Here is a 20,140-nt window from a genome sequence, read left to right on the forward strand (position 1 = left end):
ACTGTATATAGCCCCTCTACTGTATATAGCCTCTCAACTGTATATAGTCTCTCAACTGTATATAGCCCCTCGACTGTATATAGCCTCTCTACTGTATATAACCTCTCTACTGTATATAGCCTCTCTACTGTATATAACCTCTCTACTGTATATTGCCTCTCTACTGTATATAGCCTCTACTGTATATAGCCCCTCTACTGTATATAGCCTCTCTACTGTATATAGCCTCTCTACTGTATATAGCCTCTCTACTGTATATAGCCTCTCTACAGTATATAGCCCCTCTACTATATATAGCCTCTCTACTGTATATAGCCCCTCTACTGTATATAACCTCTCTACTGTATATAGCCTCTCTACTGTATATAGCCCCTCTACTGTATATAGCCTCTCTACTGTATATAGCCTCTCTACTGTATATAGCCCCTCTACTGTATATAGCCTCTCTACTGTATATAGCCCCTCTACTGTATATGGCCTCTACTGTATATAGCCTCCCTACTGTATATAGCCTCTCTACTGTATATAGCCTCTCTCCTGTATATAGCCCCTCTACTGTATTTGGACTCTCTACTGTATATAGCCTCTGTACTGTATTTGGCCTCTCTACTGTATATAGCCTCCCCACTGTATATAGCCTCTACTGTATATAGCCCCTCTACTGTATATAGCCTCTCTACTGTATATAGCCTCTCTACTGTATATAGTCTCTCTACTGTATATAGCCTCTCTACTGTATATAGCCTCTCTACTGTATATAGCCTCTCTACATTATATAGCCCCTCTACTATATATAGCCTCTCTACTGTATATAGCCTCTCTACTGTATATAGCCCCTCTACTGTATATTACCTCTCTACTGTATATAGCCCCTACTGTATATAGCCCCTCTACTGTATATAGCCTCTCTACTGTATATAGCCTCTCTACTGTATAAAGCCCCTCTACTGTATATAGCCTCTCTACTGTATATAGCCCCTCTACTGTATATAGCCTCTCTACTGTATATAGCCTCCCTACTGTATATAGCCTCTCTACTGTATATAGCCCCTCTACTGTATTTGGACTCTCTACTGTATATAGCCTCTGTACTGTATTTGGCCTCTCTACTGTATATAGCCTCCCCACTGTATATAGCCTCTACTGTATATAGCCCCTCTACTGTATATAGCCTCTCTACTGTATATAGTCTCTCTACTGTATATAGCCTCTCTACTGTATATAGCCTCTCTACTGTATATAGCCTCTCTACTGTATATAGCCTCTCTACTGTATATAGCCTCCCTACTGTATATAGCCCCTCTACTGTATATAGCCTCTCTACTGTATATAGCCTCTCTACTGTATTTAGCCTCTCTACTGTATATAGTCTCTCTACTGTATATAGCCTCTCTACTGTATATAGCCTCTCTACTGTATATAGCCTCCCTACTGTATATAGCCTCTCTACTGTATATAGCCTCCCTACTGTATATAGCCTCTCTACTGTATATAGCCTCCCTACTGTATATAGCCTCTCTACTGTATATAGCCTCCCTACTGTATATAGCCTCTCTACTGTATATAGCCTCTCTCCTGTATATAGCCCCTCTACTGTATATAGCCTCTCTACTGTATATAGCCTCCCTACTGTATATAGCCTCTCTACTGTATATAGCCTCTCTCCTGTATATAGCCCCTCTACTGTATATAGCCTCTCTACTGTATATAGCCTCTCTACTGTATATAGCCTCCCTACTGTATATAGCCCCTCTACTGTATATAGCCTCTCTCCTGTATATAGCCCCTCTACTGTATATAGCCTCCCTACTGTATATAGCCTCTCTACTGTATATAGCCTCCCTACTGTATATAGCCTCTCTACTGTATATAGCCTCTCTCCTGTATATAGCCTCTCTCCTGTATATAGCCCCTCTACTGTATATAGTCTCTCTACTGTATATAGCCTCCCTACTGTATATAGCCCCTCTACTGTATATAGCCTCTCTCCTGTATATAGCCTCTCTACTGTATATAGCCCCTCTACTGATTATAGCCCCTCTACTGTATATAGCCTCTCTACTGTATATAGTCTCTCTCCTGTATATAGCCCCTCTACTGTATATAGTCTCTCTACTGTATATAGCCTCCCTACTGTATATAGCCCCTCTACTCTATATAGCCTCCCTACTGTATATAGCCTCTCTACTGTATATAGCCTCCCTACTGTATATAGCCTCTCTACTGTATATAGCCTCTCTCCTGTATATAGCCCCTCTACTGTATATAGTCTCTCTACTGTATATAGCCTCTCTACTGTATATAGCCTCTCTACTGTATATAGCCTCTCTACTGTATAAAGCCCCTCTACTGTATATAGCCTCTCTACTGTATATAGCCCCTCTACTGTATATAGCCTCTCTACTGTATATAGCCTCCCTACTGTATATAGCCTCTCTACTGTATATAGCCCCTCTACTGTATTTGGACTCTCTACTGTATATAGCCTCTGTACTGTATTTGGCCTCTCTACTGTATATAGCCTCCCCACTGTATATAGCCTCTACTGTATATAGCCCCTCTACTGTATATAGCCTCTCTACTGTATATAGTCTCTCTACTGTATATAGCCTCTCTACTGTATATAGCCTCTCTACTGTATATAGCCTCTCTACTGTATATAGCCTCTCTACTGTATATAGCCTCCCTACTGTATATAGCCCCTCTACTCTATATAGCCTCTCTACTGTATATAGCCTCTCTACTGTATTTAGCCTCTCTACTGTATATAGTCTCTCTACTGTATATAGCCTCTCTACTGTATATAGCCTCTCTACTGTATATAGCCTCCCTACTGTATATAGCCTCTCTACTGTATATAGCCTCCCTACTGTATATAGCCTCTCTACTGTATATAGCCTCCCTACTGTATATAGCCTCTCTACTGTATATAGCCTCCCTACTGTATATAGCCTCTCTACTGTATATAGCCTCTCTCCTGTATATAGCCCCTCTACTGTATATAGCCTCTCTACTGTATATAGCCTCTCTACTGTATATAGCCTCCCTACTGTATATAGCCTCTCTACTGTATATAGCCTCTCTCCTGTATATAGCCCCTCTACTGTATATAGCCTCTCTACTGTATATAGCCTCTCTACTGTATATAGCCTCCCTACTGTATATAGCCCCTCTACTGTATATAGCCTCTCTCCTGTATATAGCCCCTCTACTGTATATAGCCTCCCTACTGTATATAGCCTCTCTACTGTATATAGCCTCCCTACTGTATATAGCCTCTCTACTGTATATAGCCTCTCTCCTGTATATAGCCCCTCTACTGTATATAGTCTCTCTACTGTATATAGCCTCCCTACTGTATATAGCCCCTCTACTGTATATAGCCTCTCTCCTGTATATAGCCTCTCTACTGTATATAGCCCCTCTACTGATTATAGCCCCTCTACTGTATATAGCCTCTCTACTGTATATAGTCTCTCTCCTGTATATAGCCCCTCTACTGTATATAGTCTCTCTACTGTATATAGCCTCCCTACTGTATATAGCCCCTCTACTGTATATAGCCTCCCTACTGTATATAGCCTCTCTACTGTATATAGCCTCCCTACTGTATATAGCCTCTCTACTGTATATAGCCTCTCTCCTGTATATAGCCCCTCTACTGTATATAGTCTCTCTACTGTATATAGCCTCTCTACTGTATATAGCCTCTCTACTGTATATAGCCTCTCTACTGTATATAGCCCCTCTACTGTATATAGCCTCCCTACTGTATATAGCCTCCCTACTGTATATAGCCTCCCTACTGTATATAGCCTCCCTACTGTATATAGCCCCTCTACTGTATATAGCCTCTCTACTGTATATAGCCTCTCTACTGTATATAGCCTCTCAAATCAAATCAAATCAAATCAAATCAAATTTATTTATATAGCCCTTCGTACATCAGCTGATATCTCAAAGTGCTGTACAGAAACCCAGCCTAAAACCCCAAACAGCAAGCAATGCAGGTGGAGAAGCACGGTGGCTAGGAAAAACTCCCTAGAAAGGCCAATACCTAGGAAGAAACCTAGAGAGGAACCAGGCTATGTGGGGTGGCCAGTCCTCTTCTGGCTGTGCCGGGTGGAGATTATAACAGAACATGGTCAAGATGTTCAATGTTCATAAATGACCAGCATGGTCGAATAATAATAAGGCAGAACAGTTGAAACTAGAGCAGCAGCACAGTCAGGTGGAAGTTGAAACTGGAGCAGCAGCATGGCCAGGTAGACTGGGGACAGCAAGGAGTCATCATGTCAGGTAGTCCTGGGGCATGGTCCTAGGGCTCAGGTCAGTTGAAACTGGAACAGCAGCATGGCCAGGTGGACTGGGGACAGCAAGGAGTCATCATGTCAGGTAGTCCTGGGGCATGGTCCTAGGGCTCAGGTCCTCCGAGAGAGAGAAAGAAAGAGAGAAGGAGAGAATTAGAGAACGCACACTTAGATTCACACAGGACACCGAATAGAACAGGAGAAGTACTCCAGATATAACAAACTGACCCCAGCCCCCCGACACATAAACTACTGCAGCATAAATACTGGAGGCTGAGACAGGAGGGGTCAGGAGACACTGTGGCCCCATCCGAGGACACCCCCGGACAGGGCCAAACAGGACGGATATAACCCCACCCACTTTGCCAAAGCACAGCCCCCACACCACTAGAGGGATATCTTCAACCACCAACTTACCATCCTGAGACAAGGCTGAGTATAGCCCACAAAGATCTCCGCCACGGCACAACCCAAGGGGGGGGGGGGGGGGGGGGCGCCAACCCAGACAGGATGACCACAACAGTGAATCAACCCACTCAGGTGACGCACCCCCTCCAGGGACGGCATGAGAGAGCCCCAGCAAGCCAGTGACTCAGCCCCTGTAATAGGGTTAGAGGCAGAGAATCCCAGTGGAAAGAGGGGAACCGGCCAGGCAGAGACAGCCAGGGCGCTTCGTTGCTCCAGAGCCTTTCCGTTCACCTTCCCACTCCTGGGCCAGACTACACTCAATCATATGACCCACTGAAGAGATGAGTCTTCAGTAAAGACTTAAAGGTTGAGACCGAGTTTGCGTCTCTGACATGGGTAGGCAGACCGTTCCATAAAAATGGAGCTCTATAGGAGAAAGCCCTGCCTCCAGCTGTTTGCTTAGAAATTCTAGGGACAATTAGGAGGCCTGCGTCTTGTGACCGTAGCGTACGTATAGGTATGTACGGCAGGACCAAATCAGAGAGATAGGTAGGAGCAAGCCCATGTAATGCTTTGTAGGTTAGCAGTAAAACCTTGAAATCAGCCCTTGCTTTGACAGGAAGCCAGTGTAGAGAGGCTAGCACTGGAGTAATATGATCAAATTTTTTGGTTCTAGTCAGGATTCTAGCAGCCGTATTTAGCACTAACTGAAGTTTATTTAGTGCTTTATCCGGGTAGCCGGAAAATAGAGCATTGCAGTAGTCTAACCTAGAAGTGACAAAAGCATGGATTAATTTTTCTGCATCATTTTTGGACAGAAAGTTTCTGATTTTTGCAATGTTACGTAGATGGAAAAAAGCTGTCCTCGAAATGGTCTTGATATGTTCTTCAAAAGAGAGATCAGGGTCCAGAGTAACGCCGAGGTCCTTCACAGTTTTATTTGAGACGACTGTACAACCATTAAGATTAATTGTCAGATTCAACAGAAGATCTCTTTGTTTCTTGGGACCTAGAACAAGCATCTCTGTTTTGTCCGAGTTTAATAGTAGAAAGTTTGCAGCCATCCACTTCCTTATGTCTGAAACACATGCTTCTAGCGAGGGCAATTTTGGGGCTTCACCATGTTTCATTGAAATGTACAGCTGTGTGTCATCCGCATAGCAGTGAAAGTTTACATTATGTTTTCGAATAACATCCCCAAGAGGTAAAATATATAGTGAAAACAATAGTGGTCCTAAAACGGAACCTTGAGGAACACCGAAATTTACAGTTGATTTGTCAGAGGACAAACCATTCACAGAGACAAACTGATATCTTTCCGACAGATAAGATCTAAACCAGGCCAGAACATGTCCGTGTAGACCAATTTGGGTTTCCAATCTCTCCAAAAGAATGTGGTGATCGATGGTATCAAAAGCAGCACTAAGGTCTAGGAGCACGAGGACAGATGCAGAGCCTCGGTCCGATGCCATTAAAATGTCATTTACCACCTTCACAAGTGCCGTCTCAGTGCTATGATGGGGTCTAAAACCAGACTGAAGCATTTCGTATACATTGTTTGTCTTCAGGAAGGCAGTGAGTTGCTGCGCAACAGCCTTCTCTAAAATTTTTGAGAGGAATGGAAGATTCGATATAGGCCGATAGTTTTTTATATTTTCTGGGTCAAGGTTTGGCTTTTTCAAGAGAGGCTTTATTACTGCCACTTTTAGTGAGTTTGGTACACATCCAGTGGATAGAGAGCCGTTTATTATGTTCAACATAGGAGGGCCAAGCACAGGAAGCAGCTCTTTCAGTAGTTTAGTTGGAATAGGGTCCAGTATGCAGCTTGAAGGTTTAGAGGCCATGATTATTTTCATCATTGTGTCAAGAGATATAGTACTAAAACACTTGAGCGTCTCTCTTGATCCTAGGTCCTGGCAGAGTTGTGCAGACTCAGGACAACTGAGGTTTGGAGGAATACGCAGGTTTAAAGAGGAGTCCGTAATTTGCTTTCTAATAATCATAATCTTTTCCTCAAAGAAGTTCATGAATTTATCACTGCTAAAGTGAAAGTCATCCTCTCTTGGGGAATGCTGCTTTTTAGTTAGCTTTGCGACAGTATTAAAAAGGAATTTCGGATTGTTCTTATTTTCCTCAATTAAGTTAGAAAAATAGGATGATCGAGCAGCAGTAAGGGCTCTACGGTACTGCACGGTACCGTCCTTCCAAGCTAGTCGGAAGACTTCCAGTTTGGTGTGGCGCCATTTCCGTTCCAATTTTCTGGAAGCTTGCTTCAGAGCTCGGGTATTTTCTGTGTACCAGGGAGCTAGTTTCTTATGAGACATTTTTTTTGTTTTTAGGGGTGCAACTGCATCTAGGGTATTGCGCAAGGTTAGATTGAGATCCTCAGTTAGGTGGTTAACTGATTTTTGTCCTCTGGCGTCCTTGGGTAGGCAGAGGGAGTCTGGAAGGGCATCAAGGAATCTTTGTGTTGTCTGTGAATTTATAGCACGACTTTTGATGTTCCTTGGTTGGGGTCTAAGCAGATTATTTGTTGCAATTGCAAACGTAATAAAATGGTGGTCCGATAGTCCAGGATTATGAGGAAAAACATTAAGATCCACCACATTTATTCCATGGGACAAAACTAGGTCCAGCGTATGACTGTGACAGTGAGTGGGTCCAGAGACATGTTGGACAAAACCCACTGAGTCGATGATGGCTCTGAAAGCCATACGCCATATACAGCCTCTCTACTGTATATAGCCTCTCTACTGTATATAACCTCACTACTGTATATAGCCTCCCTACTGTATATAGCCCCTCTACTGTATATAGCCTCTCTACTGTATATAGCCTCTCTACTGTATATAGCCTCCCTACTGTATATAGCCTCTCTACTGTATATAACCTCACTACTGTATATAGCCTCTCTACTGTATATAGCCTCTCTACTGTATATAGCCTCTCTACTGTATATAGCCTCTCTACTGTATATAGCCTCCCTACTGTATATAGCCTCTCTACTGTATATAACCTCACTACTGTATATAGCCTCTCTACTGTATATAGCCTCTCTACTGTATATAGCCTCTCTACTGTATATAGCCTCTCTACTGTATATAGCCCCTCTACTATATATAGCCTCTCTACTGTATATAGCCTCTCTACTGTATATAGCCTCCCTACTGTATATAGCCTCCCTACTGTATATAGCCTCTCTACTGTATATAGCCCCTCTACTGTATATAGCCCCTCTACTGTATATAGCCTCTGTACTGTCTATAGCCTCTCTACTGTCTATAGCCCCTCTACTGTATATAGCCTCTCTACTGTCTATAGCCTCTCTACTGTCTATAGCCTCTCTACTGTATATAGCCTCTCTACTGTATATAGCCTCTCTACTGTATATAGCCTCTCTACTGTATATAGCCTCTCTACTGTATATAACCTCTCTACTGTATATAGTCTCTCTACTGTATATAGCCTCTCTACTGTATATAGCCTCTCTACTGTATATAGCCTCTCTACTGTATATAGCCTCTCTACAGTATATAGCCTCTACTGTATATAGCCTCTCTACTGTATATAGCCTCTCTACTGTATATAGCCTCTCTACAGTATATAGCCTCTACTGTATATAGCCTCTCTACAGTATATAGCCTCTACTGTATATAGCCTCTCTACTGTCTATAGCCTCTCTACTGTCTATAGCCTCTCTACTGTATATAACCTCTCTACTGTATATAGTCTGTCTTTTTACTGTTGTTTTATTTCTTTACCTACCTATTGTTCACCTAATACCTTTTTTGCCCTATCGGTTTGAGCCTGTAAGTAAGCATTTCACTGTAAGTTCTACTACACCTGTTGTATTCAGCGCACGTGACAAATAAACTATGATTTGATTAAGTTTGTTTATTTAAGCTTAAATAATTTTCAATCCAATGATCTCCTATGCACCACAGGTATCCCATGGATTATATGCAACATCCGCACTGAGCTAAAGGGCAGAGCTGCCGATTTCAATGAGCGGGACTCTAACCCGAAAGCATAAGAAATCCCTCTATGCCCTCCGACGAACCATCAAACAAGCAAGGTGTCACAACAGGACTAAGATTGAATCGCACTACACCGGCTCCGACGCTCGTCGGATGTGGCAGGGCCTGTAAACTATTACAGACTACAAAGGGAAGCACAGCCGCGAGCTACCCAGTGACACGAGCCTAGCAGACGAGCTACATTCCATTACCAGGATGTGTACTCCAAGCATGCACTAACCAACTGGCAAGTGTCTTCACTGACATTTTCAAACTGTCTGAGTCTGTAATGTCAACATGTTTCAAGCAGACCACCATAGTCCCTGTGCCTAATAACACTATGGTGATATGCCTAAATGACTACCGCCCCGTAGCACTCCAGTCTGTAACCATGAAGTGCTTTGAAAGGCTGGTCATGGCTCAGACCAACACCATTATCCTAGAAATCCTAGACCCACTCCGATTTGCATACCGCCCCAACAGATCCACAGATGATGACATCTCTATTGCACTCAACACTTCCCTTTCCCACCTGGACAAAAGGAACACCTATGTGAGAATGCTATTCATTGACTACAGCTCAGCGTTCAACACTACAGTGCACTCAAAGCTCATTTCTAAGCTAAGGACCCTGGGACCATACACCTCCCTCTGCAACTGGATCCTGGACTTCCTGAAGGGCTGCCCCCAGGTGGTAAGGATAGGTAACAACACATCTGACACGCTGATCTTCAACCTGGGGGCCCCTCAGGGGTGCAAGCTCAGTCCCCACCTGTACTTCCTGTTCACTCATGACTGCATGGCCAGGCACGACTCCAACTCTATCATCAAGTTTGCCGATGACACAACAGTGGTAGCCTTGATCACAGACAATGATGAGACAACCTATAGGGAGGAGATTAGAGACCTGGCCGTGTGGTGCCAGGACAACAACCTCTCCCTCAACGTGATCAAGACAAATGAGATGATTGTGGACTACAGGAAACGGAGGACCGAGCACGCCCCCATTCTCATCGACGGGACTGTAGTGGAGCAGGTTGAGAGCTTCAAGTTCCTTGGTGTCCACATCACTAACAAACTATCATGGTCCAAACACACTAAGACAGACGACAAAAGGGCCCAACACAACCTATTCCCCCTCAGGAGACTGAAAAGATTCGGCATGGGTCCTCAGATCCTCAAAAGGTTCTACAGCACCACCATCGAGAGCTGGTTGCATCACTGCCTGGAATGGCAACTGCTCGGGCTCAACCACAAGACACTGCAAAGGGTGGTGCATATGGCCCAGAACATTACTGGGGCCAAGCTTCCTACCATCCAGAATCTCTATACCAGGTGTCAGAGGAGGAACCTAAAAATGGTCAACGACTCCAGCCACCTGTCAAACACCTCCATTCCATCTCTATAGGTAGCTAGCTGGTCTATGGGTAGCTATCAGGTCTTTAGGTAGCTAACAGGTCTATAGGTAGCTAACGGGTCTATAGGTAGCTATCAGGTCTTTAGGTAGCTAGCTGGTCTATAGGTAGCTAGCGGGTCTTTAGGTAGCTAGCAGGTCTATAGGTAGCTAGCGGGTCTTTAGGTAGCTAGTAGGTCTATAGGTAGCTAGCTGGTCTATAGGTAGCTAGAAGGTCTTTAGGTAACTAGCTGGTCTATAGTTAGCTATCAGGTCTTCAGGTAGCTAGCAGGTCTATTGGTAGCTAGCAGGTCTATTGGTAGCTAGCAGATCTATAGGTAGCTAGCAGATCTATAGGTAGCTAACTGGTCTATAGGTAGCTAACTGGTCTATAGGTAGCTAGCAGGTCTATAGGTAGCTAACTGGTCTATAGGTAGCTATCAGGTCTTCAGGTAGCTAGCAGGTCTATTGGTAGCTAGCAGGTCTATTGGTAGCTAGCAGGTCTATTGGTAGCTAGCAGGTCTATAGGTAGCTAACTGGTCTATAGGTAGCTAGCAGGTCTATAGGTAGCTAACTGGTCTATAGGTAGCTAGCAGGTCTATTGGTAGCTAGCAGATCTATAGGTAGCTATCAGGTCTTCAGGTAGCTAACTGGTCTATAGGTAGCTAACTGGTCTATAGGTAGCTAACTGGTCTATAGGTAGCTAGCAGGTCTATTGGTAGCTAGCAGGTCTATAGGTAGCTAGCAGGTCTATTGGTAGCTAGCAGGTCTATAGGTAGCTAACTGGTCTATAGGTAGCTAACTGGTCTATAGGTAGCTAGCAGGTCTATAGGTAGCTAGCAGGTCTATTGGTAGCTAGCAGGTCTATAGGTAGCTAGCAGGTCTATTGGTAGCTAGCAGGTCTATAGGTAGCTAGCAGGTCTATTGGTAGCTAGCAGGTCTATAGGTAGCTAGCAGGTCTATAGGTAGCTAGCAGGTCTATTGGTAGCTAGCAGGTCTATAGGTAGCTAGCAGGTCTATTGGTAGCTAGCAGGTCTATAGGTAGCTAGCAGGTCTATAGGTAGCTAGCAGGTCTATTGGTAGCTAGCAGGTCTATAGGTAGCTAGCAGGTCTATTGGTAGCTAGCAGGTCTATAGGTAGCTAGCAGGTCTATAGGTAGCTAGCTGATCTAGCTAGCAGGTCTATAGGTAGCAAGCTGATCTAGCTAGCAGATCTATAGGTAGCTAACTGGTCTATAGGTAGCAAGCTGATCTAGCTAGCAGGTCTATAGGTAGCTAGCAGGTCTATAGGTAGCTAGCTGATCTAGCTAGCAGGTCTATAGGTAGCAAGCTGATCTAGCTAGCAGATCTATAGGTAGCTAACTGGTCTATAGGTAGCAAGCTGATCTAGCTAGCAGGTCTATAGGTAGCTAGCTGATCTAGCTAGCAGATCTATAGGTAGCTAACTGGTCTATAGGTAGCTAGCAGGTCTATAGGTAGCTAGCTGATCTAGCTAGCAGATCTATAGGTAGCTAACTGGTCTATAGGTAGCTAGCAGGTCTATAGGTAGCTAGCTGATCTAGCTAGCAGATCTATAGGTAGCTAACAGGTCTATAGGTAGCTAGCAGGTCTATAGGTAGCAAGCTGATCTAGCTAACTGGTCTATAGGTAGCTAGCAGGTCTATAGGTAGCTAGCTGATCTAGCTAGCAGATCTATAGGTAGCTAGCAGGTCTATAGGTAGCTAACTGGTCTATAGGTAGCTAGCAGGTCTATAGGTAGCTAGCTGATCTAGCTAACTGGTCTATAGGTAGCTAGCTGATCTATAGGTAGCTAGCAGGTCTATAGGTAGCTAACTGGTCTATAGGTAGCTAGCTGGTCTATAGGTAGCTAGCAGGTCTATAGGTAGCTAACTGGTCTATAGGTAGCTAGCAGGTCTATAGGTAGCTAGCTGATCTAGCTAGCAGGTCTATAGGTAGCTAGCTGATCTAGCTAGCAGGTCTATAGGTAGCTAACTGGTCTATAGGTAGCAAGCTGATCTAGCTAGCAGGTCTATAGTTAGCTATCAGGTCTTCAGGTAGCTAGCTGATCTAGCTAGCAGGTCTATAGGTAGCTAACTGGTCTATAGGTAGCTAGCTGATCTAGCTAGCAGGTCTATAGGTAGCTAGCTGATCTAGCTAGCAGGTCTATAGGTAGCTAGCTGATCTAGCTAGCAGGTCTATAGGTAGCTAGCTGATCTAGCTAACTGGTCTATAGGTAGCTAGCTGATCTAGCTAGCAGGTCTATAGGTAGCAAGCTGATCTAGCTAGCAGGTCTATAGGTAGCAAGCTGATCTAGCTAGCAGGTCTATAGGTAGCTAGCTGATCTAGCTAGCAGGTCTATAGGTAGCTAGCTGATCTAGCTAGCAGGTCTATAGGTAGCTAGCTGATCTAGCTAGCCAAACCAGGTGAAAAACATAGTTTGAGCTGCTGTGACTTTTAAAAATGTAGGGGGACGGTTTAGAAAGTCTGTCAGTATCTGATTTGACCATTTGCCTCATGCTGCACGACACATCTCCTTAGCATAGAGTTGATCAGGCTTTTCACCGCGGCCTGTGAAATGCTGTCCCAATCCTATTCTGTGTGAAGTTGCTGGATATTGGTGGTAACTGGAACACACTGTGGTATGCGTCGATCCAGAGCATCCCAAACACTCTCAATGGTTGAAATGTCTGGTGAGTATGCAGGCCATGGAAAAACACTGCCACCATGGGGCACTCTGTTCACACGTTGACATCAGCAAACCGCTCACCCACACAAAACCATACAGACTGTCTGCCATCTGCCCGGTACAGTTAAAAGTGAGATTCATCCATGAAGGGTACACTTCTCCAGCGTGCCAGTGGCCATTGAAGGTGAGCATGTTGCCCACTGAAGTCGGTTACGACGCCAAACTGCAGTCAGGTCAAGACCCTGGTGAGGACTCAAACAAATCGAAATATTTTAATAGTAAATAACTTTTTCTTTAATTCCTGCGTAAAGGCTCTCCACATAGTCTCAGGAAGTAGCTCTGCTGAGGGTGCTGCAGCAGAACTAACAAAAATATGAAGATATACAAATACACACTGTGTATACAAAAGTATGTGGACACCCCTTCAAATTAGTGGATTCGGCAATTTCAACCACACCGGTTGCTGACAAGTGTATAAAATCGAGCACAGAGCCATTCACTCTCCATACACAAACAATAGCAGGAGAATGGCCTTAATGAAGAGCTCAGTGACTTTCAACGTCGCACCGTCGTAGGATGGCACCTTTCCAACAAGTTAGTTCGTCAAATTTCTACCCTGCTAGAGCTGCCCCGGTCAACTGTAAGTGGAAACATCGAGGATCAACAACAGTTCAGCCGCGAAGTGGTAGGCCACACAAGCTCACAGAACGGGAATGTTGAAGCCTGTAAAAATAATCTGTCCTCAGTCACTACCGAGATCCAACCTTCTCCAAGCTCTCATGAGGACTGCAACAGGAAAGGCAGAGTTTAAAAGGTTTTTATTTCACTTTATTTAACCAGGTATATATATATATATATATAACCCTTTATTTAACCAGGTATTTATATATATAACCCTTTATTTAACCAGGTATTTATATATATAACCCTTTATTTAACCAGGTATTTATATATATAACCCTTTATTTAACCAGGTATTTATATATATAACCCTAACCCTTTATTTAACCAGGTAGGCCAGTTGAGAACAAGATCTCATTTACAAATGCAACCTGGCCAAGATAAAGCAAAGCAGTGCGACAAGAACAACAGAGTTACACATCGGATGTACAGTCAATAACACAAAAGAAAATCTATAGACAGTGTGTGCAAATATAGTAAGATTAGGGAGGTACGGCAATAAATAGGCCATGCTGGTGAAATAATTACAATATAGCAATTAAAACACTTGGAATGGTAGATGTGCAGAATATGAATGTGCAAGTAGAAATACTGCGGTGCAAAGTAGAAAATAACAAAATAACAATATGGGGATGAGGTAGTTGGGTGGGCTATTTACAGATGGGCTGTGTACAGGTACAGTGATCGGTAAGCTGCTCTGACAGCTGGTGCTTAAAGTTAGAGAGGGAGATATAAGTCTCCAGCTTCAGTGATTTTTGCAATTCGTTCCAGTCATTGGCAGCAGAGAACTGGAAGGAAAGGCGGCCAAATGAGGAATTGGCTTTGGGGGTGACCAGTGAGATATACCTGCTGGAGCGCGTGCTACGGGTGGGTGTTGCTATGATGACCAGTGCTATGGGTGGGTGCTGCTATGATGACCAGTGAAATATACCTGCTGGAGCACGGGTGGGTGTTGCTATGATGACCAGTGAAATATACCTGCTGGAACGCGTGCTACGGGTGGGTGCTGCTATGGTGACCAGTGAAATATACCTGCTGGAGCGTGTGCTACGGGTGGGTGCTGCTATGGTGACCAGTGAAATATACCTGCTGGAGCACGGATGGGTGTTGCTATGATGACCAGTGAAATATACCTGCTGGAGCGCGTGCTACGGGTGGGTGGGTGCAGCTATGGTGACCAGTGAGCTGAGATAAGGTGGGGCTTTACCTAGTAAAGACTTATAGATGACCTGGAGCCAGTGGGTTTGGCGACGAATATGAAGCGAGGGCCAGCCAACGAGAGGTTGCAGTGGTGGGTAGTATATGGGGCTTTGGTGACAAAACAGATGGCACTGTGATAGACCACATCCAATTAGCTAAGTAGAGTGTTGGAGGCTATTTTGTAAATGACATCGCCGAAGTCAAGGATCGGTAGGATAGTCAGTTTTACGAAGGTATGTTTGGCAGCATGAGTGAACAATACTTTGCTGTGAAATAGGAAGCCGATTCTAGATTTAATTTTGGATTGGAGATGTTTGATGTGGCTTGGAGATGGAAGGAGATGCTTAGAGTGAAGTGAACAGGCGAACACTTTATTCAGGTAAATTAACAAAAACACAACAAAAACACTCATTCTGTCTCCTAGAGATGAACGCCACGCAGCCATGGTGACGCAGCCGTCATACCGCTCAGAAAGGAGATGCGTTCTGTCTCCTAGAGATGAACGCCACGCAGCCATGGTGACGCAGCCGTCATACCGCTCAGAAAGGAGATGCGTTCTGTCTCCTAGAGATGAACGCCACGCAGCCATGGTGACGCAGCCGTCATACCGCTCAGAAAGGAGATGCTTTCTGTCTCCTAGAGATGAACGCCACGCAGCCATGGTGACGCAGCAGTCATACCGCTCAGAAAGGAGATGCATTCTGTCTCCTAGAGATGAACGCCACGCAGCCATGGTGACGCAGCCGTCATACCGCTCAGAAAGGAGATGCATTCTGTCTCCTAGAGATGAACGCCACGCAGCCATGGTGACGCAGCCGTCATACCGCTCAGAAAGGAGATGCATTCTGTCTCCTAGAGATGAACGCCACGCAGCCATGGTGACGCAGCCGTCATATCGCTCAGAAAGGAGATGCGTTCTGTCTCCTAGAGATGAACGTACTTTGGTGCGAGAAGTGCAAGTCAATCCCAGAACAACAGCAAAGGACCTTGTGAAGATGCTGGAGGAAACAGGTAGACAAGTATCTATAGCCACAGTAAAACGAGTCCTATATCGACATAACCTGAAAGGCCACTCAGCAAGGAAGAAGCCACTGCTCCAAAACCGCCATAAAAAAGCCAGACTACGGTTTGCAAATGCACATGGGGACGAAGATCGTACTTTTTGGAGAAAAGTCCTCTGGTCTGATGAAACAAAAATAGAACTGTTTGACCATAATGACCATCGTTATGTTTGGAGGAAAAAGGGGGAGGCTTGCAAGCCGAAGAACACCATCCCAACCTTGAAGCATGGGGGTGGCAGCATCATGTTGTGGGAGTGCTTTGCTGCAGGAGGGTCTGGTGCACTCCACAAAATAGATAGCATTATGAAGTAGGAAAATTCTGTGTATATATTGAAGCAACATCTCAAGACATCAGTTAAAGCTTGGTCGCAAATGGGTCTTCCAAATGGACAATGACCCCAAGCATGCTTCCAAAGTTGTGGCCAAATGGCTTAAGGACAACAAAGTCAAGGTATTGGAGTGTCCTTCACAAAGCCCTGACCTCAATCCCATAGAAAATTATGTGGGCAAAACTGAAAAAGCATGTGCGAGCAAGGAGGCCTACAAACCTGACTCAGTTACACCAACTCTGTCAGGAGGAATGGGCCAAAATTCACCCAACTTATTGTGGGAAGCTTGTGGCAGGCTACCCGAAACAGTTTGACCCAAGTTAAACTATTTAAAGGCAATGCTACCAAATACTAATTGAGTGTATGTAAACTTCTGGCCAACTGGGAATGTGATGAAAGAAATAAAAGCTGAAATAAATCATTCTCTGCTATTATTCTGACATTTCACATTCTTAAAATAGAGTGGTGATCCTAACTGATCTAAGACAAGTACTTTTTAATTGGGTTAAATGTCAGGAATTGTGATATAACTTCCGACTTCAACTGTAAATATAAATATATATATATTTTATTTTATTTTTTTCTTCCTCAACAGTATTGCACTGGTCCTTTACTAGTCCTGTATTAGTGGACTGATATTCCCTGATATTCATATTTCTATGTGATTTTGGTTGGTTGCCCAAAAACGTACATATTGCAGCTTTAAAGGGATAATTAAGATAAATGTACTGAAAACCCTATTGAATGAAAACTCCATGAGACAATCTGTTGGCCAGCAAGTGGGAGTGTTTTCAGCGGTGTAGGTAAATGTATTCAGCGCGAGCAAAGGGAACCATGTCTGTAAAGCCCGTTAAAATGCCCCCAACTACTGAGAAGTGAGAAGAAAATGATTTTTTTAAGAAAGGCATTTTTTATGTCCTAAATCAGATTCGTGCCCTTGGTGATTTGTATGCTATTATCATGCTTAAATGCAAGGTCGGAATACGGGTAGAGTGAAAAGCGCATAAAACAAAGAGTGAATTTACGTTTCATTGACGTGCACATAACACGGGTTGGAATTCCCCCGTTTTTAGTAGCTGATATAATTGTATTGAACAGCCAGCAGATGTAGCCCTCGGTCTATTCCTTTCAAGCCATTTATTAGAACGCTATTGACGGATACTAATGATGTAAGTTTTGTCTGTATTCGTGCTTGACGAGGGGACCACTCTGTGTCTGGGTGAAGAATGAGAAGGACCACCATTTCCAGCAGAGGAATTACCATTAGGACAATCGTTGAGTTTTTAAATCCGTTTTTTTGTGTGTTTTTTTAAACAATTCTAGGTGAAACTTTACATGGTAGGTTGATTTATTGTGTATTTACAATAAATCAGTGTGACAAAAACAACAATGAATGGTTGAACATGTATGGATGTTATAGGAACTTATGATATTATTTAGTTTAAACTTTTTTTGATGTGACGATTATTATTTATTTGTTTTACATTGATGACTAATTGTGCCTTTTTGATGGTCATGTAGTGATAGTGTCTGCTAATTATATCGTTGTGTGTGTGTGTGTGTGTGTGTGTGTGTGTCTCACCCCGTGCAGAGATGAAAGGCGCAGAGAGACTCATCTTTCTGGGCTGGCTGCTGACAGGTTTTTATTTAATTTGCTACATTTCTTTCTAATATATGTTCAGGTCAAGTTTGAGAAGGAAGAATTTTTCAATTTTTAGAGGAATAAAAAAATGAGCAATTTGTCAATAAACGTAGGTTATGATGTGATAGTTATTCCTTCAGTGTCAGTATTGTATTGGGTTGTTGAACCCAGCCCTGGGAACAGAGACCACTAACTCAGTCCTGTTGAACCCATCCCTGGGAACAGAGACCACTAACTCAGTCCTGTTGAACCCAGCCCTGGGAACAGAGACCACTAACTTAGTAGTTTGTTGTCCAAGCCATCTATCCAGCAGGGTTGGGGTCAAATAGAAATGGAATTGACCCCAAATCCTGCTGTCCGGTCCTGATAGTGAACTGCTGTGTGTTTCAGGTACCCTGTGTCAAGGTGGGGTGGAAGGAACGGTCTGCACTAGTGAGTATTCAGATCAGTGCATTCCAAACAGTGGGTCAGAACTACTTCCCTGGTGGGGTGTGGCTAAAGACTAGATTTATGAGGGTCCTGAGGGTTCGAGGGTTCTTCATTACACTGATAGAACCAGAGGGTTCTTCATTACACTGATAGAACCAGAGGGTTCCACTGATAGATCCAGGGGGTTCTTCATTACACTGATAGAACCAGAGGGTCCCACTGATAGAACCAGAGAGTTCTTCATTACACTGATAGATCCAGAGGGTTCTTCATTACACTGATAGATACAGAGGGTTCTTCATTACACTGATAGAACCAGAGGGTCCCACTGATAGAACCAGAGAGTTCTTCATTACACTGATAGATACAGAGGGTTCTTCATTACACTGATAGATCCAGAGGGTTCTTCATTACACTGATAGAACCAGAGGGTTCCACTGATAGATCCAGAGGGTTCTTCATTACACTGATAGAACCAGAGGGTTCTTCATTACACTGATAGATCCAGAGGGTTCTTCATTACACTGATAGAACCAGAGGGTTCCACTGATAGATCCAGAGGGTTCTTCATTACACTGATAGAACCAGAGGGTTCTTCATTACACTGATAGAACCAGAGGGTTCTTCATTACACTGATAGAACCAGAGGGTTCCACTGATAGATCCAGAGGGTTCTTCATTACACTGATAGAACCAGAGGGTTCTTCATTACACTGATAGATCCAGAGGGTTCTTCATTACACTGATAGAACCAGAGGGTTCTTCATTACACTGATAGAACCAGAGGGTTCTTCATTACACTGATAGAACCAGAGGGTTCTTCATTACACTGATAGATGCAGAGGGTTCTTCATTACACTGATAGATCCAGAGGGTTCCACTGATAGAACCAGAGGGTTCTTCATTACACTGATAGAACCAGAGGGTTCTTCATTACACTGATAGATCCAGAGGGTTCCACTGATAGAACCAGAGGGTTCTTCATTACACTGATAGAACCAGAGGGTTCTTCATTACACTGATAGAACCAGAGGGTTCTTCATTACACTGATAGAACCAGAGGGTTCTTCATTACACTGATAGAACCAGAGGGTCCCACTGATAGAACCAGAGGGTTCTTCATTACACTGATAGAACCCGAGGGTCCCACTGATAGAACCAGAGGGTTCCACTGATAGAACCAGAGGGTTCCACTGATAGAACCAGAGGGTTCTTCATTACACTGATAGAAAAACAATCCCAGTTACTGATTGCAGTGGAAATATGGTAAATATACAAAACATTGCTGCATTTTTAAGGAAGTATTACTGTTAAGGACAGTATGCTGCTGTATTCTGATTACTTACTGTATTCTGATTACTTACTGTATTCTGATTACTTACTGTATTCTGATTACTTGGGAGTCAATCTCACTGGGACTTTGAACTCACAACCTCTTTGTTGCCAGTGAACTGAATTTCCCGCTACACCACCGGCTCTGCGGGTATGATGACGATTGAGAAAGATCGTTAAAAGATTAAAAACAATAGACATTCTGTCATTTGTCCCTATGGGGGAACCTTTTTGAGTTCCACGTACAACCCTTTTTTTGTTTATAATCCTCTCATGAAGAACCCTCTGGTTCCATGTAGAACCATACGTTACAGCCTTATTCTAAAATTGATGAAATTATAATGTTTCCCCCCCATCTAATAACCCATAATGACTAAGCAAAAACAGGCGGTTTAAAATAAAAAACAGAAATACCTTATTTACTTAAGTATTCAGTCCCTTTGCTATGAGGCTCGAAATTCAGCTCAAGTGCATCCTGTTTCCATTGATCATCCTTGAGATGTTTCAACAACTTGATTGGAGTCCACCTGTGGTAAATTCAATTGATTGGACATGATTTGGAAAGGCACACACCTGTCTATATAAGGTCCCACAGTTGACAGTGCATCTCAGAGCAAAAAACCAAGCCATGAGGTTGAAGGAATTGTCCGTAGA

The 20,140-nt window shown here is 43.6% G+C and overlaps 1 protein-coding gene across 1 annotated transcript in view; it reads left to right on the top strand.

Moving 5' to 3' along the window:
• The first annotated feature begins 17,283 nt into the window (after nucleotides 1-17,283).
• LOC109886128 (B-cell receptor CD22) overlaps nucleotides 17,284-20,140 on the top strand; it is a 38,841-nt gene continuing 35,984 nt past the window's right edge. Inside the window, exons 1-3 of the mRNA XM_031808514.1 lie at nucleotides 17,284-17,421; nucleotides 17,675-17,722; nucleotides 18,116-18,157. Of these exons, the coding sequence (XP_031664374.1) occupies nucleotides 17,677-17,722; nucleotides 18,116-18,157 (88 nt within the window). The 5' untranslated portion in view covers nucleotides 17,284-17,421; nucleotides 17,675-17,676. The remainder of the gene's footprint in view (nucleotides 17,422-17,674; nucleotides 17,723-18,115; nucleotides 18,158-20,140) is intronic.

This window comes from Oncorhynchus kisutch, linkage group LG28 (assembly GCF_002021735.2).
Source record: "Oncorhynchus kisutch isolate 150728-3 linkage group LG28, Okis_V2, whole genome shotgun sequence".
Classification (NCBI taxonomy): domain Eukaryota; kingdom Metazoa; phylum Chordata; class Actinopteri; order Salmoniformes; family Salmonidae; genus Oncorhynchus; species Oncorhynchus kisutch.